This window comes from Perissodus microlepis, chromosome 22, assembly GCF_051167445.1.
Source record: "Perissodus microlepis isolate ML-2025 ecotype Zambia chromosome 22, ASM5116744v1, whole genome shotgun sequence".
In the NCBI taxonomy this organism is placed as follows: Eukaryota; Metazoa; Chordata; class Actinopteri; order Cichliformes; family Cichlidae; genus Perissodus; species Perissodus microlepis.
The window spans coordinates 26,845,583-26,867,541 of NC_140481.1; the positions used below are offsets into that span (position 1 = coordinate 26,845,583).

Below are 21,959 nucleotides of genomic sequence, written 5' to 3' on the forward strand. Positions count from 1 at the left end.
AAAAAGACAGGAGGCCGAGCAGGAAGGCACGGATTAGAAGATGTTAATATTTCGCTGGGTTAGTGCATCAGCAAGACAGCTCAGGTTGAGCGGTTAGAGAAGCGAGGCTGATATGGTCTGGACATGTGCAGAGGAAGGATAGTGGATATACTGGACAGAAGATGTTGAATATGGAGCTGCCAGGCAGGAAGGAAAGAGGAAGGGGAGGTTCGTGGATGCAGCGAGGAAGGTGGTGGAGAGGGTTAGTGTGACAGAAGAGGATGTTAGAGGCAGGGTGAGATGGAGGCTGATGATCTGCTTTGGTAACCCCTAAAGGAAATAGATTGAAGAGACATAGTAGTTAATAGTGATACAGAAGAAATACACATGAGCATCTTTCAATAAACTTGAAGCACCTGGCAGCCAGCATAAATGCCTCCTCCTGCCTATTAGTGCAGTTATGTTGAATTTTGAAGCATTGCTTAAATTATAGTGGGAAACGGCAAAAAAGCACTGTGTGTTAATTTATCAGTCAAAACTGCTGATTTTACCTTCAAAAGAAAAAAGTTAAAAACTTTCTTTTATGACGTCTAATATTTTAGCTCTATTGTCATTTTAACTTTATGATATATTTTTAACTTTATTTATTTTGTTGTTGTTGTTGTTAATGTTTTTAGCTGTTATTAATATTTTACGTTACACGGAACCTTGGCTCTCCCCATCGATGTTTCCTCAAGCCGCGTTTTGGTGAACCCACGATTATAAATATACGTCGCCGGAAACGAAACGCCCTCTTTTAGTGATCCAACATGGCGGTGAGTATCGTCTCACGTCGTACTGTGGCGATGAAATGTGAAGTTACGGTTAAAATCTGCAGTCATCGGAGCAGCAGGCTCATCCTGATGCCTGATCCGTGAACAGAGCCATAGACCTCACTGTGGTTGATCACACTGGGGTCGTATTTGTACATAAAAGTTGGAGAAAAGTGATTAAAAGTAGGAAAGCGAGTAATGCTAACCAGCTAGCCGCTAACAGACTCTGTGAACCTGTGTGCTTCCGCTATTAAAGCTCAGATTGCAGAGACGTTCAGGCCGCTTTTTGAGCGTGTCTTTATTTAATCGAGGTATTTTTAGGTAGTTTAACAGGGTTGTCAAAAGTCAGGACGTGTATGATTCTTGTGTCAGTGCTAACAGTAGCATTAGCAGCGGGGATATGTACGGACATGTTCTCCGGCCGGCATGTGTTGATCAAGGCTGAAGTAGATCAGATCATTGACAGGACTTTAGAGACTGAAGGAATAAACTGAAGCTCGAGTTAGGCTGGTTTGTTAGTGGAACAGGAGCAGCTAAGATGGTGTGAGGACTTTGGATGATGGTGGTTTTGTCATGTTTTATATTTTTGTGTTGTTCCATTTCAGGACCAGGGTGAGAAGAAGGAGAACCCCATGCGAGAGGTCCGCATTCGCAAGCTCTGCTTGAACATCTGCGTGGGAGAGAGCGGAGACAGACTGACCAGAGCTGCCAAGGTGCTGGAGCAGCTCACGGGGCAGACCCCCGTCTTCTCCAAGGGTAGGTGTCTGTCTCACTTTAGCAAAAAACACAACTTTGTCACTGTTACACAGTACAACCAGGTTCAAAGGTAAAGTCCCTGTGTATGTGATAAAGGACAGTACAAATATACAACACAAGAGTGCCATATGGACAGGTGAGGGTAAGACCAAACAGAATCTAAGCTATTGGGATGAAACGGTCTCTGAGGCCTTGTTGTTGTGAGTATTGAAGACTGTAGCGTTGTCATTATTTGTATTTTACTTTGAAAACTCACTCATTGCCAATGGCCTCTCTTGGACTTGCATACCTCCTGACAGGAGATGGTGACTGTAGTCCTCTTTTGGCAAACCAGTACATTAGTGATATTGTCGCCTGTTGCAGGTTCTAGTCGGGTCCTCCTGCATAGAAAAACAAAGTTTTCACTTTCTAGCTGTGGTTTAGTCTTAGTTATTAGTTATACTGTAATAAAATATGCATAATTCACTTAACTGACTTCTGCAACTGGTGCTGATGAGTGAGGGCAACAAGCCAGCAAATCTGTGGTAACGGCTCCAGGTTATGTTTCTGTTCTCGGTTGGGTTTAAGCCTGTTTCTTAAAGTCAAGAAAACTTATTTGAAAAGTCTATTTTACTTTTAAAAAACAAAAATGATCACCAGACTTTTTCAAATCCTAAAGTCAAATGTAAGCAGGTGAACAGAGGTTATGAGTAACCGCGGCACACATCCCGATGCCTTGTGTTTGATGGGCCAGTAGTAGCTCAACTTTTTAAACTACTGCCTGTAGCCCCTTGCTATGTGTCTAATCTTAAATGTGTACCTCCTTGAGGAGGAATGGACTGCATTTTGGAAATATTTCACTCCGCTTCGTGCCGTTATGGGGACTTAAAGGTTGTTTTTGTTTCCTCCTCCTGCAGCCCGCTACACTGTGAGATCCTTCGGTATTCGCAGAAATGAAAAGATTGCTGTCCACTGCACCGTCCGTGGAGCCAAAGCAGAGGAGATCCTGGAGAAGGGACTCAAGGTCGGTGTCTCCATGTCATGTTTTACCTGCATCCATGTGATCTTTTTCCACTTTCCAACCCTTGGTGTCGCTTACCCAGACTGATAAATGTTAAGGTTTTATATTGTGGTGTTTAAAATTTGAGTAAAACTTAAAATCATAGAAAACGTTTGAATAAAATATTCATCGTTCTTCACGAAAAAAATTTGTATTAATGTAGAGTTATTCAAATTGACGTGAATATTCAGATTTGCTGTCGTGTTTTGGGGGAATTTTCTTGTGCTGTTGCTGTAAATCGGTTCTCCTCTGCTGCTTCCAGGTGCGTGAGTACGAGTTGAGAAAGAACAACTTCTCCGACACCGGAAACTTTGGCTTCGGCATCCAGGAGCACATCGATCTGGGCATCAAGTACGACCCCAGCATCGGCATCTACGGTCTGGACTTCTATGTGGTGAGGAAGACTCAAATGCCTTTAAGAGTAGATAATTGTAGCGCTTATGGTTGGACTTGGTGGGTCAGTAACGGCTACTTGTCTCCTTTTGCTTTGATTGTTCGTGTGTGGGTGCTTGATGTTGTTTGGACCTGTCATTGAAGGTTTTTGAGGGTTTTATGGTCTTAGATGACATTAAGACAATAAATCATAATAAATACGATGTAATGGGGATTTATTTGACTTGTTTAATCCTCGGAGCAGCTTCCTGCAGTAGGTTTGTGTCAAGTGCTTATGTTTACTAAACCTAAGCAGTGTTTTATATTCATGTCAGTGTATTTGATGCCATCATTGTAGTGTGGCCTTTGCAGTGAGGCACAGAGCTGCCTGTGTTTCAGCAAAGACTTTGTTCTGATGTTGTCCTTTCATTTTATTTTTTATTTTTTTATTTTGCTCATTTTATAACCACAAAAACTATTTTAAGCTTGACTAAATTAAATCAGTGAGGGGGAACAAAAGTTCTTTACCTTTTAAAACCGAAACCTAAAAAAAAAATTAGCAGGAAAAAATAGCATACAGCTTGACAGGTTTTGCTGTATAATAAAATAAATGAGAATTAAAGTCTTCAGGGCTGTGATACGCAGATTTTCAGCTTTTTTTTTTCTTTTCTTTTCTTAGTACTTTTAATGTAAATCCAATTTTCCAAAAATACCAGGAAACTGACTGAGGAAGGCGATTCTTTTGAAAATCAGGAAATCGACAGGACTTCAGTATGAATTTATATATAGAGTATAAAACAGCGCAGTCACACAAATATAAGTGCTGGAAATAGTGTAGACTTCATCGTACTCTCTACACAGAACGCATTAGTTTAAATTGAGCTTTAGACCTCCCACCAGAGGAGGTGAGCAAAGACACGAAGAGAAAGTTGATTTTTAACAAAACGAGACGTCCTTTCAGCCTAGTTTAATTTTAATGTGGTGACAGCTGAATGTGAAGTGCGGTGCAGCTGCATAGACTGTCATTATAAACCCACTCACAGCTGCATGCTGTTAACTCGGATGTGACGTCTGATTTAAAAATCACACACAAAGCTGATCGTCTTTAACTGAAGCAGGAGATAAAAAGTTAGGCTCCGCTTTAATGGAGTTTACTTTCTCCTATTGAAGTCGTGCACTGTGCAGCCAGTATTTGCTAATGTTTTTGTAACATTCATAAGTATTAAATGATTGTTTTTATTTTATAAGCGAATCAAGTTTTGAAAACTGTTTTGGGGGCTGTACTGAGGTCAAAGCTTTGGCTTCACAGACGCGCATCCATGCTGCTCGGAGCCTTTTCTGAAGCGCTCTCTCCTGTTTGTTGCGTTCAGGTTCTGGGCAGACCCGGCTTCAGCATCGCCGACAAGAAGCGGAAAAGGGGCCGCATCGGTTTCAAGCACCGCATCCGCAAAGAGGAGTCCATGCGCTGGTTCCAGCAGAAAGTGAGTACACAGATCCTGATTGCTGCCAGATTACGTGTCCTTTATGGAAGAATTACCCTCTGTAGGGCAACACTTTCACCACCAGGGGGCAGAGTTTCCCACTGGGTGTGCTGCTCATTTCCTGTAGAGCAGGGGTGTCGAACTCCAGGCCTCGAGGGCCGGTGTCCTGCAGGTTTTAGTTAACACCCTGGGTCAACACACCTGAAACAAATGATTAGTTCATTACCAGGCTCCTGGAGAACTTCAAGACATGTTGAGGAGGTCATTTAGCCATTTAAATCAGCTGTGGTGGATCAAGGACACATCTAGAACCTGCAGGACACCGGCCCTCGAGGCCTGGAGTTCGACATCTGTGCTGTAGAGGCTTGGCCTTTTTATAAGACCACTGTTAAGAACGAGAATGTGCTGTTAGTGACCTGCATGAGTGAAGGTTGGGTTGATTTGGTCATAGCAGGTGCTTTACATTTTTTTAATAGCTGACGTTAATTTTGGAAGTTTTTAAACAGTTTCGAAAGAAAGAAATTTAGAAAACGCTCCTTTAAAAGCGACAAAGAGGAGGAACAGGATGTTTGACTCAGTTTGAGTGTCATCGACCTTTCAAAGCTCCCAGTCTGACCAAATGTTAAACCTTTATTTTGAAGGGGAAACCCTGATATTTGTTGAACTTCTAAATCAAGTTAAATGCTGAACATGTATCATTAGATTTGGTGGATAATTTGCTGAAAAGTAGCTCCTTTGAATCAGAGGAGGCTGATTGTATTATTATTTAGAATTATTGAAAAGGGTAATTAAACTATTTTTAAAAGTTTTGCAGCTTTTTAAAAATTCACGTCCTTTTTGGGTGAAACGGTTCTTCTGAAAATTCAAATTCCTTCATGTGTAACCTCCCATTCTCGTCTCCTCTCTTTCAGTACGATGGCATCATCCTCCCCGGCAAGTAAAGGACCACCTTTTGATCTTGTTTGTAACAAAGTAATAAAATGGAAAAAATAAGTTTTTGTCTCGTGTTTTTTATTTTTCAGATCTTTTAATTGGTTGTGGGAGGGAAAAAAAACTGACATGCAGAAATGTTGTGCTGATTATGAGGGAAAATTTAAGTGTTAATTTCTGAAATGCAGCAGCATTAATTTTACTTGCGTACAGTAGTACTACTTTAATGTACTCACTTTAAATGCAAACATGTTTAAAACTGGAATAAAATTCTGATAAGTACTAACATCCTTCAGTTTATCAACATTCGAGTTATTCTGATTCCGAGTTGCAGTTTCCTTATTTTGCTAATAGTTTTTATTATTATTTAAGCTTTATTTATGCAGGTAGTCCCGTTGAGACTCAGTGTCTCATTTACGAGACATTAAAATTAAACAATAAAATGAGTTCTGCTTAACATTCTCACAGCAGTAGAAGAAGAACATGAAACTGCTTAAAGGCAACTTCTTTAAAATACTAGAGGACAGTTTAAATGTACTCCTGCTGTGACACCAGCAATAATTCACGTCATGCAATAGACACATTAATGAAAAATAAACATTTTAATGCGTGTTCTGCAAAATGAGTCCTTCAGATAAATCACATGCTAAAGAAAATGATCCTCACCGTGTAACAGGAAGTGTTGAGATGGTTGAGAAGCAGAAACCATGGCAACAAAAGACAGCCCTTCACTTTGCAGAGCTCAGCCAGCGCTCTTCTTGTTTCTCCAAGCACAGAGGAGCAGGTACAACTCCTGCTGGATTAGTGGGTGGATCCACGAAGGTTTATGCTTCATAACTGATCGTGATCAAAGACACTTGACTTGAGTAGGATTGTGATTTATCCTTAAGGCTTTAAATGCCTGCAAAATACTCAGTACAATTTCCAGGCTCCTGCACAGTGCCATGTTGCATGTGATAAACCTGTGTTTTTGCACATGATAAATAATCTCTCTATATATTTATGCCCAAAATGCTGACTTATTTGATTATATGTAAATTCTTCATGTAACTCTGTTACACAAGTGTGATGTAAAATGTAAATTAAAAAGGAATCTGGTCAAATAAAATTTAAATTTTAATGTGCTTGTTTTATACCAAGCACATACATCTATATAAATACATTTTTAATTTTATATTTTTCTGTTGCATTTTACTCAAAACTATTGTTTCATGTTTACGAGGGACAAGGATAATGAATTCTTTAGGTTTTATTGAAATCGTGCAGTCATGTTTCCTGCACTGATTTTCTGCCCTGAAAAGCAGTAAGTCGTTTGTGTCTCCACTTCTAACGTGACGTCTAGAAAAGTGTCCACAATAAATAAGAGGCAGAGTCGACTTGTTTTGATCAGATTGTCTTTATTCAGTGAAACTCCACAGAAACCACCCAAACACATGTTCAGCCAATCAAATGAAGTGCAGGAATATTTATCTGTGAAAGTGCTCCACAGCTGCTGGAGTCTCACTGGTTCTGCAGTTTGTCTTAGTTTCAGTTAAAACAGGTGAGCCGTGACACCACTTAATTCTTTATTTGTATATTTTTATCCTTTTATTCAGATTTTTATTCAGATTTTCTTTTTTTATGCTTTGGGGAAACTTAATTGTTTAGTGTTGAAGCCAAGTTGCTTAACCTTTTTTATTTTTTTTATATATTTTTCCAGACACTGCATCTGCATATTTTTTGTCTTTTTTGTTACGTTTAAGCTACACTACTTAAAATTAAATATTAAATAAATAAATCCTTGACTACATGATCGTTTGTTGCTGGTTTTCTTGTGTTGATCTTGAGCATTTCAAGTTTCCTGATGATAAATCGTCATATTTTTTGCAGTTTTTGTCAGGTTTTTTTTCTCACTGTAGCGGACACACACTCCTGCCATCACTCTCTCACACTCACACACACATTCACACTTGTTTTGACAGCCACGCGCTGGCTTAGAAACATCTTTGTGCACAACCTGCGGATTCACAGCGACGTTTGATCAAACCACCCCAGACACAGACAACCTTTTTTCCATCTATCTGTCCTTCATCATCCACCTGTCGCCTCTCTTTCTCCACTGGCTCCACCTTCCCATCCATCCGTTACATTTTCTGTTTCCAATCCACCTTAAACCTCCTTTGGACCATGCAGTCTCCTATTTTTTTCTTTTAAAACAGCTCGGGTGCTGTGGTTGTTTGCATAATCAGTAAGGCTCAGATTCTAACTTCATAAAAATGGAGGACACACGCACATGGACAGAAATGTGTCTTTGAAGACGTTAAATTGGACAAATACAAGACTGGAACTTTGAAGCTGAGTTTCAAATCAATCAGCTTACAATTTTTAAAACAATAAAATAGATTATAGCGTCTGAGCCCGTGATCTTATCTTTTTTTGTGTTTTGTTTTTATTTCGCTACTTTTTGGATAAATAAAGTATTTCATCTTCTTATTCTTACATACATGCCCTGTCACTTGTACTGGATATTGCATGTTTTCATGTTAGCTGCCTATAATTGCAAGTTTAAATGTTTAAATCTCAGATTGTCGATTTGAACGAAGTGAAACACTCTGGAGCCCATTTCTTACTGAACGTCCATCACAGGAAACGCTGACGTTGGTGCAGAGAGGCACTTTTAGTTCACCTAAATCAGATCAGATATAAGTTAACATGCAGATGAATGGTGATGGCTCAAACTGTGGGAGCACCAGTGTGTGAACATGGGGAAGATGTGCGACTGTCGATCAGACGTCATTATATAAAAAACAAAAAAACAAAGACACGTGTATTTAACTCCTCGACTGTCTGTGGCCTCTGTCGTACCTGAAAGCAATGTCACCATGGCTGTTTTAATAATGTTTGCTGAGTATGCTCACTTCTGTTAATATGAACTTAATATGCATGATAAGTGTGACTTTACCATGTCTACATTCACATTTGAGTGTTTGAGTAAATGTTTTCTCAGATGTTTACATTTATTTTGTCATTTACTCAGCACTTGCGGCAGTTTAAAGGTACTTTTTGTAATTACCCTTTAATTAAACCTGTCACCAGCAGGGGGCAGCACTCTACTGATGTTTATTGAGATTTTAATTTAGATGTTTTACTTTTGATCTTTCTTTTGAACTACCCCTATTTCCTGACAGCCACAGTAAATACCTTTAAATTTATTAAATTAGTGGCTGGTTAAGTTACGCTGACTTGCTGCAGCACATCGTGTTATTACACAAAAATCTGGCCCGGCCCTAGTTTGGCTCTTACACACAGAACACAGATGCTTTGGACATAAAGTCATAGCAGCTTTTCAGAACTTTAGATCGTTTTTCAAAAAGGTTTGGAACTTTTTTAAAATGTAGAAATTTACAACATGTACCTTTAAGTTTATCTGCTTTGTTCTTAAATTGTGACATTTACTAAACTTTTCAGAAAAGACATCAGACATGATCCAGATGTTGTCCTGAGGTTGACCCGCCCCTGCTCTCCTCTGGTCTCTCTCCTCCTCCGTGTTCCTATGCGGTGGTGCTCTGTGATGAAGACATGCTGCTCTCTCTGCTTCGGTTCTTGGTGACCTGCTGCTGGTCTTCGTTGCCTGGGGTGTTGCGGTGCTGCCGGCGCGGTGTTTGGCGATGCGGGAGCGTCAGGGTGCAACAGGAGACTCCAACCGTGGGCTCGGGAAGATCCTCGGCCATAGACCAGCTGTCTGTGGCCGGGTCGTATTTTTGCACGGCCGCCTTGTAGCGTTTCTCCGCTTCATTCCAGCCGCCCAGCAGGTACAGCTTTTCTGCCAGCGAGGACAGACCTGCAGTGCTCACACCAAGAGGCAGCGGGGCGCCCCGGCTCCATGATCCACTCTCAGGAGAGTAGACCTCCACTGACAGCACATCCACCCGCTCTCCACCGGGCCCCAGCTGGCTTCCTCCCACCACGTACACCTTCCCTCCGACGGTGGCGGAGCAGTGCCAGCCGCGGGGCGTCTCCATGGGAGGCTTCTCGGACCAGGTGTCGGTCTCCACGTTGTAGCACGCCACAGAGCGGGAGTAGGCGCAGTTGATGTAGCCACCGGTCACCAGGATGTCTCCGGAGGGCAGAGTGGCGCTGGCGTGGCAGCAGCGGGGCATCTCCATGGGGGCACGCATCTGCCAGGTGTTGGAGGAGGGCAGGTAGCTCTCGCTGGTGGCCAGGAGACCTTCCACGTTGCGCCCGCCAATGGCGAACAGTCGACCGCCGCTGGCAGCCAGGGAGAAGTGTGTGCGGCGCTGACGCATGCTGGCCAGGTGGAGCCAGGTGTTGAAGCGAGGGTCATATCTGATGTAGGGAAATGGATGAGGAGAGAGTCAGTTAAAGGCTTGTTCAGGGAAAAGTGGGGCTCTAATATATCTGATTAGGTAAAACCAAAGTAGCAGGGACGGGTTACTGATCTCAAGGTCCTGTTGATGTATTGGTTATAAATGTTTTTCCAGATGTTCTGCAGTAATATTCTTTTTATTGCTTTAATATTTTCTGAGACGTGATCTTCTATCAAAGTCACCATGATATGATCAAAGAGCAGCATTAACCCCCCTGAGAGCTTCACTACAGTCAGATATCTGAGAGCGTCCTGCTGGTTGTTCCTGCTCCCACCTGCTGAGGGTGCTGACGGCGTGTTTCGCCTGGTTTCGGGCGTCGTTCTGGTCCTCTCCTCCCGCCACATACAGAAAACCATCCATCACAGCCACGCACTGGTTGAAGCTCTTTGCTGGCAGCTGGGTGAGGTGACGCCAGGTGGCTCCTCCGTCACGAGGGTCCCTCCACAGCACCTAAATGCCAAGGTAAAAGGTCAGTTTGGCATTTTATTAGTTTTAACTGAATATAAAGAGTACAAAACTAGCAAACAGTGTGATTCCTAAGAAATAAGTCCATCCCAGCCCCAGGATCAAACTACATGTCCTCTCACTCATATTTCCCCATTGAGGGACAATAAAGGATATTTCTATTCTATTTCTATTCAGTATAGTCACACATTTTTAGCACCGACCTCTCGGCTCAGAGCTCTCTCGGTGAGAGACGGACGCCCTCCGACGATGAGCAGAGTCTGATGCCCGGCGCGGACCCGCGTGCGTCGGGACTGCAGGGTGTTTTGCTGGTAGGGCAGGAGGTGGTAGTTCATGGCGTCCACCAGCAGGCGGTGACACTGGGGGTCCTGCATCATGCGCGGCACAGGCTGGATCTGGCTCACCAGCTCGCTGGCCGGGATGGTCTCAAAGCGGACGTGCGACATAAGCTCTGCGGCGTGAACCTGACGGGAGGCGTCAAAGTCGAGCCACTTCATGGCGAGCTGGAGGAGGAGATGACATCACTGGATATGAGAGATTTAAAGATTTAGCATAAACTCTCTCATTTTCCAGTCCTGCAGCGGCCATAGTTGTTCAGGACACCCACATCTCCTGATTTCTGTTTGTCATGAAAAAGTTTTAAAATGTCTTGTTTTGGCACTTATGATTTAGGTTGAATTAATATGATTTGTGATAATAACTCACCGTTTGGATTCAGTATGTGTAATTTGTTGTGCTACTAAACCAGTCCGGAGATGGTACCAGTTTAATGTATCTACTGAGATATTCACAAACTCACATATGGTCCAGTTTATAAATAAAATCACTTCTTCTCAGCTGTTTGTCTATTTAAGTTTGTAATGCGGCTGTATATTAATAAACAGGCAAGGAGTTATACTTGGGGCCTTATGCTCACAGCCGACCTGCAGCTGACTGGTTTGGATTGATGGGTCTGTGCTGGGTTCTCAACAGCTGGTCTGGGGCCTGTTTTTAGTCCTGGATGAAAATAGAAGGAAGTCCCAGAGGGTCAGCGAATTAACACTGCAAGTGTCAGGAGTCGCCTCCTAGAAGACCCGGCACTACTTCTCACCTGAGAAGTTGATATTATTTTCCCCGAAATTCACAGTAAGAAGAATTTTAGTAGAATTTGGATTAAAATAAACTTAAGATTAAACCGCAGCTGTGATTAATTCGGCCAGATGTGCTGGAATGATGTTTTATTAACAAATAAACACGATGTTTGACCTCTGACCTTGAAGGCGGTGACCTCTGAAGGCAGCAGCAGTGAGTCGTCCTGCAGGAAGGCCGAGATCTGCTCCAGGGTCAGCTGGTTGAAGAGCGGTGTCTCTGCAAACTGCACAAAGTTCTCCAGCACAAAGCGGCGGGCGGCGTCGCACACAGGCAGGAGGGCGTAGGCGGCGGCGATGTTCCAGATGTAGACACAGGTCTGCACGTTGAGCTCGGCCAGCAGGAAGTCCACGCACATCTTGAGGAGCTGCGGGATCTGCAGGGTGGCGGCGGCGGACACGGTGCAGCTGATGGTGTACAGGGACATGTGGACGCGACCCAGGTAGGCGAAGGTGATGACATTGGCCAGACCTGCAGACGGGGAGTCACCACATAAACTGAAGAACTTAAGAAAGTTGTTTAGATAAGGAGTGTCATGCATCAGTAGGAGCAATGGATAACTGTTTTATTTAACTGTTTTTATTTTAACATTTTATTGCCATTTATACTTGAAAAAAATGATTTTTTTCTGCTTTTAACTTCATAGGATGTAAATAGTCTGCAGCACATAGTCAACAAAAACATATAAAAGACAGAAAAGTAAACTATTAATACGCACTCTCTTTTTTTAAGATGTTATTGCTGTAGCATCGGTATAAGAGATGCTGTGATTGGCCATTGTAACAAACTTGGAGGAAGAAGCTGTATATTTGGCCTGGTAACCGTCATGAGGTGCATGAAGTCTGTGGCCAAAGGAGTTTGACTTATGTTGTAAGCTTTATTTGAAGGTTACATGTAAGAATATACGCTTTGGCTTAACACGAATTGAACCTACCAAGAGGCGAAAGGGAGGGGAGTTCGAGGCGCTTCATGCTGGGGTCTTTGGCCAGAATCTCCCTGAAGTACTGACTGACTGAGGAGATCACCAGTTTGTGGACATCAAAGGCTTTTGTCTTACAAGCCAACTCCAGATCAGTCAGGAACCTGGGAGGAACAAAGAAGAAGAAAGCTGGTAATTTTTCCAGGTTGTATCGTTCCATAACTGAATTACTGATGTGTTTAATTGAAAGATTCATTAAATGTGTGGGTTTTGTAATGCACTGAATCATAGCTGTAGCCTAAGAAAGTTATATTGTATCATGCTGTTTTGGCACGTACTGTAAAGTGCCAATAAAAGTTTTTCAGTTCCTTGAAATTTTATTGATGAAATTCTTCCTGAATCTTGAAATTACCCTTGTGTGCCTCAGCAGCCTGTAAACTTAAATTATTGCACAAAAACATATATTATTCTATCACTAACTGAAAGTGTTTTACAATGTGATGCAGCAGTCAGCATCAAACTAACTTCTCCTGGCGCATCTTGCTGAGCTCCTCCAGCAGGGCGTTGCCGTGCAGGGGTCGCGTGAGCTCGCTGCCCAGGCCGAGGCCTCTCTCTCCGGGCTTGATGACGGGCGGCGGCAGGGGTAGGTTGAGGCTGTTCAGCTGAGCGATGTCCAGAGCTGCCATCTGCTCAATCTTCTTCACCCCGCTCTCCATCACCACAACACCGTCACCACGGTTCTCAACTTTCAAGGTGGCTGAAACAGCCTCCATGGCGACCTGAGAGATGGTTTCCACGGCAGCCTTCTTCGGACGGGAGGCCTTCTTCTTGGGAGGCATCGCTGGACTGTGGACGATGTGTTTTTTTTCTTTGTTTTAGTCGATCTTTACTTTAATGACTGAGTTTATTAAATTCACCCACTGAGTAACTTACCTTTACAATAAAATGCACAAATGAGTTGGTTTGATCTTCTTTAGGGGAAAATAAGTGTTCAGTGAAGCAGCCTTGGATCAGTGAAGATAGCTGGGTAAGTTGGTGGTTTCACTCTAACACAGCACACAGCACCTGGAAGAAACAGAAACAGAAATTTGGAGTTCACCAACTTGTCCAAGCAAGTTACAGGAGCTGCTCTTCCCAGGTGCTCTCAAATTGACCAGGCCTCAATTTGCTTAGCATACGGTTGCAGAATCTGCAGGAAAACAGCCCTCAGGTCCCTCCCTCACTACCTCGGCAAACACTTTGCCGATCAGTTTTTGGATTATGGTCATTATCAGAGTCAGAATGGATGATCACCTGGGATACACTCATTCACTAACAACCAATCAAATCCACCCCTCAGTCTTCACATCTAGTTTTAAAATGGTGACTCAGCTTGAAGCTTCATGATGTGATTTCCCTCTCTGGTGTAAACAGTCCTGTTACCGCTTGTCGGTCACTAGAATGTCTTGTTATGTTCACAGTTAACCTTTAAGCCAGTTTCATGGTTGATCCTATTTTTATTTTCAGTTTTTCTAGTAGTCTTGGTGCTATAGCATTCCCTGTGTACATGGTTAATATACTTATATGACATGTTGGACTGGTTTGCTTTGCTGACAGGAGATTTTTTTCTTTTCCCTCGTCTCCTGTGTGCATCCTCTGGGCCATTTTCCTGTGAATCATCCCACTTTCCTTTATAGTTATTGTTATCTGGTATTTCCAGTATTTTATTCTCATACATTTTTTTCATTATTGCTGAAATTTTGTTTAACATCGCAGTTTTTATATTTTGTACATATTGACGAAGCACTTTGGATCCACTTCTTACATTTTCTGTTTACAGTATCACAAAATCCACGAGCTTTTCAAAAGTCTCTGTATTATGGTGACTTCAGAATCACTCCCCGCCTACTGACAGGTGACCAGTACTCTGACACAACACAACAAACACCGACTGATCATCAGAACCTTTTCCAAATCCCGCAGAGGCTCACCCGAGGACAAACTCCACATCTGTAGCTGTGAATGACAGCTGCATGTGTCCTGAGGCTCGGCTCGGGGCGGCGTTTGCGGTTTATAGTGGCCCACTGTTGCACATCACACACCCCGTATTTCACTCACAAAGCAACCGGGGAATCTTAGTCACGCTCGCAATGAGTCGAGCTCTACAAACTGCCAGAGCAGTGAGGTGACCGAGAGGAGGCGATACATGGATGTTAGAGGGTGTCTGAAATAAACAAAGAGTAGAAATGTTGCATAGGGGACGTCCTGCATATGCTGAAAGCATATAGGTTCAGTTGTGCATGAAGGATGGAGGGTGTCGTCTTCTCTTTTCAGCTGAAAACAGTAATATCTTGTATATTATATGCATAAATATATTTGTGCAACTGGTCTGGAATATTGTTTACAAACAATTTTCACTGAAAGCTTTCGGATTCTACTTATTCTGGTTTGGTTGGTTTATATCTTAAATCAGGGATGACAAACTCATTTTACATCGTGGGCCGGACTCTCCTCTTTCTGTCAGTGTAAAGAAGTTTGACTGCACATTTAATCTCTGAGAATAATATAAGAATAAGAAGTGCAATATCAACAGCACATCTCAGTTTTTCTGCACGATAAAGAAAAGCTGCTCTGGTAAAACAAAAAAAATGTATCTGCACGGAGCTTTGGGCCAAAATTGTAAGAAATAAATGTGAAATGAGAACTGATTATTTCTACAGTACATCCATTGGGAGAAAAAGCTATAAAACTTTACAATGCCGCCTAAATAAATAAAATAAAATATTAGCAATCTTTACTGCAAAGAATCTGTCTGTTTGTGTCTTTTGTCTTTGTCTGGCACTGTTTGGTTCACACTGACAAACACTTCCTTCTCTGACGATGCAGGACAAACAACAAATTTCAAATCTTTTGATAAAAACTCCTCATCTGAAACTCGGCGTGTCTGCTTTGTGCTTTATATGCAGCTATTTTCTACATCAGCTGCTGCACTCGTGCGCGATGCAGTGAATGAGCGAAGGTCACAATGACCCGGTTATAAATGTTAGTGACACAAACGCGGAGGCCTCCCTGCTCTGTTTGCAGAGTTTTAAAGTGTTGTGGACATGCAGCAATAAACAGAGACGGTGATCTTTGTTCCTGGCTCACAGTTTGTTGATAATGAGCTGAGCCAGATTCAAACATGACCTGAGCCTAAACTCTGAGCTCTGCCAGTTATAAAACCACACAGCCTTGGAAATATCAGCTTCGCCCTTGTTGTCATTCCAGAACATGTTCAGTAAGTCCGCATTTCCTTTGTTTAGTGAAGAACTGGGCACAAGTGTAGATTTCAGGAGGGATAAACCATTAAAGCATTAAGAAGCAGAATTTGTCATTTTTGGTGTAACTGTTGCTCTCTTAGCAAAATATTCTGCAAAACTTATGAATGTGTGCTTGCACAACGACTGGACGTAGTAAGGTTTAATACGTTAAAATATATGAGCTTATTTCTAACATGTTATTAATGTGATTTAAGCTTTTTCAGATGGTGTAAATTAATGATGTGGTGTCTCTCTGCCTCCGTTATGTTTCTCATGCTTCCTTTGCTGCAGAATGTGGCTGATCTAAATCTTTAACAACATCCTCTGATGCGACCACCAGTGTTACTGTATCTGTAATCTGATGCTGTCAAACCTCTCAGCTCATCAAAAACATGGCTCGGTTAACTTCTAGCCTCATGGAAAAAGTATTCCTACACCAACAACTCAAACATAACTGCAGTGAAACCACCGAGACCACAGACGTATACATGATTCACCGCTCTTTCCACCCTCCTCCCTTAAATAGCGCCTTTGGGCTCCACATAAGGACGGGCCGCGGGTGGGAGATGGGATAGTACAGGACGGAGCAGCAGCTGTTGTTGGTGTCATATGAAGAGGAGGAGCTCAGAGTTACAAATGGTCACTTGGAGTGTTGCAATCCCTCCTGAAACAGTTGAAACAGTAGCGTTTAGCCGACTGCTAAGCTGCTGTATAACCTCATACATCAGAAGAAGAAGAGTGAAATCGCTCCACAGACGTTCGGATCTGTGAGTCTATACGGGGTTTCTGTGACTGTGACCTTGGCCGCTCCCCTTCAGTCTGATGGTAACAGCAATGCAGAGCCATTAAAACATGAAGCACCAGCAGAGATATGAAGACAAAACCAAACGTAAAAGTAGAAAATTTGAAAATTTACAGCCTGATCTTAAAAAATATGCAAACTTTTACTTATAGAAATTTCAAATAAAGTAAGAATTTCTTTTTCAGTCCCATAAAAATCGCATAAACATGGGACAGAGGCCCCAAGGGGTGCACGATGAAGTGAGATTAGTGGCTCAGCGGGCTATTTCAAGCTTAAAGTCAGAGTTTTCAGTGTCTTTGTGCCTGGCTAAATCACAGCAGTAACATATGCTGAACACAGAACCTGGTCAAGAGCAGGTTATGTTCACAATTTAAAATCGTCTGACAGACCCAGGTATTCACTAATTCTTTTATTTAAAGCATGATTTAAGTGCAATACAGATTCTTCAAGCTGGTAATCGGAATATTGATTAAACCCAAACTGTGTGTGAGTCTCTTTCACACAGCTGCAGCTGCAGCTGCCAGAGCACAGAACACACACCAGGAATACCTGCTTCTGTATCTGCTGGCAAACTAAAGCGATTTCCACGTCTCCTTATCAGAGCTCTAAGTCTCAGATATAAACAGCAGCACTGAGGGCGCACTCTGCGATAACATAAATAAACAATACAATGTTTATTTTACTGCGCAGTGCGATAAATCACCAGATTTAACCATTTTCTGTGACTTAATCTCTTTTTGCAACGACTATGCATTTTAATGATTTTTATCACCATTTTATTATTATGATCATGTGATAATGGAAGCCTAACAGGGAGAGCTGATAAGCACCGTCATACCTGTTAACTCCAGCTGGGATTTCAGGTTTTGTCAGTTAACACAAGGAAAGTCTGTCTTATAGCATACATGGTTCATTAATTCTAATTAGCAAAGGTGAAGCTGACAATGCAACAGCTGGTTACTGTGTCCCAACAGCTGTATTGGGACGCCTGTCAGTGAAGGTGGCCACGCCCCTCAGAGAGAAACTATCCACAGAAAACTGTAAACAGGTTTAATCCTGCTGTGAAGCTGGATGTTTTAACCTGGAGGTTTATGGGGACTCAGTTTAGGAGCAAGCCTCAAGTGGCCGTAAGAGGAACTGCAGTTTTTATCACATTCAGGCTAATCAACGCCTGCTTTTTAGCTAAATCTGATTAAGCACCTTTTTCTTGGTTTACACAATTTTATGCTCATGGTTGAACACCGGACAGTTTTTGTTCTTCCTCATAAGACAATGCCTACATCCTAAATCCTAAAGGGAAAAAATGTCCACCGGTATTTTAACCTAACTAGTTTAGAAGAGTAGCTTCAGTCTCTGCAGTCTGCTGAATTTCATTCCCTTTCAAAAGTTAAACACAGTGTAGTGATTTATACATTTGTCTACCATATGAAAGAGCCCCACTTCAGTCCATGGAGGATACACAAATCCCTTTGAGGTTGAATCAGGAAGGGAAAATCAGCCAAATCCTCTGTGGTGACTCCTTTGAAAGAGGAAGCAGCTGAAAGTAGCTTAGCTTAAATGTTGAAGCATTACTTAAATGCATGTTTTACAAGTGTAATTTACTAAATGTGGCCTGTCACAAATATTAATAAGCCCACTCTCTTTCATATAAATGCATCTGGAATAAAAACAAGCCACTAGCTGACGCTGTGCTCTCGTAGTTTAAACATAAATAAATCCATCTATCATTTCCTTTAACATGTAATATCTTTAAAATCAAGATTTCAGACAAACTTGCTAACGAAGTGATTCAGTACTGTGAAAATAATCTTTGCTCTGTGTGGGTCAGCTGTCACAAATATCTGGGACCAAGGTTAGCAGCTGCTCCGTCATCCACCATACTGGGAACCACACCTCCACCCCCAGCTCCAACCACCAACAACAACAAATATACCTCTTTAAAAACAACACGATTGAGCATTAATCAGTTTGAGTTCAGGTGTTCTCACAAAAAACTTTGAGAAGATCCTGCCTCCTGTGGTTAAATAAAAGCTCTGGACTAAAGCGGATCAGCCCGTATGTGTAATAGATTACTCTGAAAGCTATTAATGTAAACATGCAGCCGAACACAAATAGAGTTCAGTTTGAATCGCTGCCAGTGGTCACATGATCCATCTGTGGGCTGATTATTTTCTTATTTACAAACATAAACATTTGTAACATTGTTGCCCATTTCGGCTTCAGCTCTGCTTTTCTTTGATTATTAAAGTTATGGAGCTGTAATGAGCATCACAGCTTCTTCTCTGCAGTCTAATAGATGTTTGTTTGTGTCTGGTGGAAAAGAAAAATACATCTTAAATGATGTTGAAAACACTTTTTAACTGTATTAATTTGCTGTTGCCACTCGTGCTTTTTCACCTGAAGAAATAGGAACTATTTTACTGTGAAATACAAGGAGGAGGCTGGTAATCTAAGCACTGGAGGTCCAGCTTCAGCTCTGAAATTTTATTTTTAAACCTTGACCTCTGTGCTCCTGTGAAGCTGCTCTGAGTGTGTCGCACTTCTCAAAGAAGCACAAATTTTCTCCAATAATTGTCACTCTGCAGAAAACGAGCAGCATCTTTTCAGTTAAACGTGTAAGAGCTGCACAACACAAGCGCAGTCTACAGATTCTGATTCTCCGAATGTGCTTTTTGTTCCTTTTTGTTGTTTTTAAACTTGATTAGAGATGTGTTTTCAATCAGCAGTGATTCAGGAGTGAAAAACTACTTATGAGAGGAAAAAAACTCTAATGTACCAATTTTAAATAAATACTATGTGTTAAGTGTGAATTTATCTGCTGCCCTTTGTGACTGGATCACAGTGTGGTCCCTGTTCAGATCTTTCTGGCAGCGTTGCATTACATTTCTTGAGTCTAGGCCAGTTTATGTAACTCAGGAGCTTCCGGAGCGACTTTCCTGCCTCTGGAAAACATTCAAATTACGATCTTATAATGTAAAACCAAAACATAGTCAGCAGCTACACAACTTTCTCCTGAAAGACATTTCAGGGAGGAGACATCGGAAAGAAGTGTTTCTCCAGTCAAGCACAGCTACGTGTTTTTTGGGAGGTTTAGGAGACGGAGAGCACCTGTCGATGAGGAGGAGCAGCAGCACTCCTCACATCCACAGTGAACACATACAATTATTCTCTCTGGCATAAAGAGCAGCTTAAGTCAGCAAACTTCCATTTATTAAAGTATAAATTTGAATTTATAACTTATATATACTTATATAATTTATATATAAATGCTCTGATTATTTGCTGTTTGATGCTCAGCAGGAAGTGACTGATTTTAGAGCAATTTCACCGATCAGCTGCTTGCTATAGTCTGAAACATCGGCGTTATTTACAGAGTTAAAACTGGTCGTTGATATTGTTTCCATGGACAGAAATAGAAAGCCATCTGATTCATACCTGAATTGTTTGGGAACAACCGTCACACACGGTCTTCTCCATAGTGTGCGTGGAGAGGATATCCCTAATCTGGATTACACATAAACAACACCTTTATACAGACATCTACAGTGTCTGTGTGTAAATTCTGCCTCATTTGTTGCCGGGTAAACTTATTTATCTGGTCTCTCACAGCCTTCAGCTCTTGTGCGAATTATAAATATTGATGTGAGAATTTCACACGTTTGTTATTCTTCTTACAAGCTAGAATCTTCTGTTTGTTTCACTTTGTTTGAAATCTTGATCACAAATTTGCCCATGCTGGAAAATCCAATCAAACTTTTTAAACGAAGAGTCTCAAGAAAAGGCGGTCAGCTCGATGTAGAAATGGTTGCATTCATAAAGTTCATCGTTAAATAAAGAAATTAGTCAATAGAGAAAAGATTCAAAGCTGCTGAGGTCTTACCTGAGCTACAGAGACAGGTGGGCTCATGCTGTTTTCATGCTTGGGCTCCACAACCAACTACAGGCTCACATACTGTAACAGTAATAATAACCCATAATAACTGTGTGCTATACTTTGTGCTATACTGCGTTTATGTCACCTGTACCTGTGCAGCATAAATCCACACGACACAACAGCAGCTCCCGACTTCTATCACCTTTCACATGTGGCTGCATTCCTCTGCTTATCTCATACGGGTATTTATAGAAGCTGACCAGCACTACAGGCGTGTGTGTGTGTGTGTGTGTGTGTGTGTGTGTGTGTGTGTGTGTGTGCTCTAACACCCCCTGCGGTACAGTAATATTCCAGCAGCAGCTTCTTCACATTGTTTCCACTCAACAGTTAAATATAAAGATTAGAATAAATTCTAGTTTTTATGATAATAGCATAATTTCATATTGAGATAATTTCATATGTGTTTTGTTTTTATTTCACTTTAATAAAATCTCCTCAACATGCTGTTAAGCATTGAAATTAAATGTATTTTACCTCTTTCTCTGGCCTCGCTCTTGCTCTTCTTCCCTTCCTTTTCTTCTTCTTTCACCGTCTTTCTTTGTTCTGGGTGGTTGTTCACTCACAGGTTCCTCTTAGCTCCGTCCCTCTGTCCTCTGTCCATCTGCAGCAGTGCTGTGTGTGTGTGTATGTGACTGTTTGTGTGTCAGTATCAGGGTCCCCAACAAAGCTGTAACGTATGATTCAACCCCCATCAGACCCTCCTCTTTCGTTTCCCTTCTCCAGCATCCACCTCCATTTCCAAATACAGGCACCCCCTCATCACCCCTCCCCTCCTAGAATAGAATCCATAACAGGCCTGCTCTCTTCTCACCACCCTCCCTCCTTTGGGACCTCAGGGTGTCAGGTGTTAAACTTGGCTTCTCTCTTGTGTGTCTGTTTTCTTTGTTAGTTTGTTGCTCAGCTTTTTCACACCAGCAAACAGGGTTAGCATGGCTCAATAGTTATTTTATGATTACTGCAAACATTAAGTTGTCTAGTGTTTAGTGGATAGTAATAAATGTGCCTGGAATTTAAATGCAACAAAAACTGACAACTGGAGTCATGCACAGAATTGACATAATATAAAAATATCACCTGTGTTGTCTCACGTAAACATGCACTCAATAAATATCAGAAATTCAAATCCAAACAAACCAGACAGCTACAGGGTTGTGATTCCTGATGAGATGCTTGGATAATGCAGTGGTTCACATATCACATAGCAAGCAAATGACTCCTGGTTTGATCCCAAGAAAAGACACATATCCTCTTGGCGTTATGTCAGGAGGGCAACTGGTGTAAAAAAAAAAAAATCTGCCAAATCAAACATGTGAAGCTAGCTGCTGTGCTGACCCTTTGTGAATAAGGAGGTAGCTGAAAGTAGCTTTCCTTTGTATAAAAGAAAAAATTAACAGTAAGTCAACCAACACTCTAGTTTTAAGAATGAATCTTATGGCATAACTCTGAGGAAAACATCCAGCTCCAAGTTATCGCATAGTCAGTGATACCAATACATTTAACGTGGAAGACATTTGTGACTTTTTGCACAAGCTCCTGGAGACGCTACAGTATATGCAAGTGCATTCAGAAATGTTGAAGCTGGTCCCCTGGAAACAATTGTTGATAGAGGAATTCAATGAATGGGTGTTCTTGTTTTAAAGTGACCCTTCCACTCAGTCTGTGGTTGACAGCATCTCTGCTTTGTCTGTGCTTATGAA

General features: G+C 41.8%; 2 protein-coding genes across 2 annotated transcripts; one reads left to right on the forward strand and one right to left on the reverse strand.

The window, feature by feature from the left end:
• Nucleotides 1-694: 694 nt before the first annotated feature.
• rpl11 (ribosomal protein L11) lies at nucleotides 695-5,432 on the forward strand. Its single transcript, XM_084919514.1, has 6 exons — nucleotides 695-794; nucleotides 1,397-1,547; nucleotides 2,444-2,550; nucleotides 2,849-2,980; nucleotides 4,329-4,439; nucleotides 5,351-5,432. Exons 1-6 carry the CDS (start codon nucleotides 789-791, stop codon nucleotides 5,378-5,380), a joined length of 537 nt encoding a protein of 178 aa, XP_084775640.1. The 5' UTR covers nucleotides 695-788; the 3' UTR covers nucleotides 5,381-5,432.
• A 1,314-nt stretch (nucleotides 5,433-6,746) lies between these two features.
• On the reverse strand, nucleotides 6,747-20,946 carry klhl43 (kelch-like family member 43). Its single transcript, XM_084919513.1, has 8 exons — nucleotides 20,737-20,946; nucleotides 13,182-13,313; nucleotides 12,774-13,094; nucleotides 12,264-12,412; nucleotides 11,454-11,800; nucleotides 10,405-10,704; nucleotides 10,011-10,186; nucleotides 6,747-9,695 (listed from the first exon to the last, which is right to left on the reverse strand). Exons 3-8 carry the CDS (start codon nucleotides 13,085-13,087, stop codon nucleotides 8,900-8,902), a joined length of 2,082 nt encoding a protein of 693 aa, XP_084775639.1. The 5' UTR covers nucleotides 13,088-13,094; nucleotides 13,182-13,313; nucleotides 20,737-20,946; the 3' UTR covers nucleotides 6,747-8,899.
• Nucleotides 20,947-21,959: the final 1,013 nt, after the last annotated feature.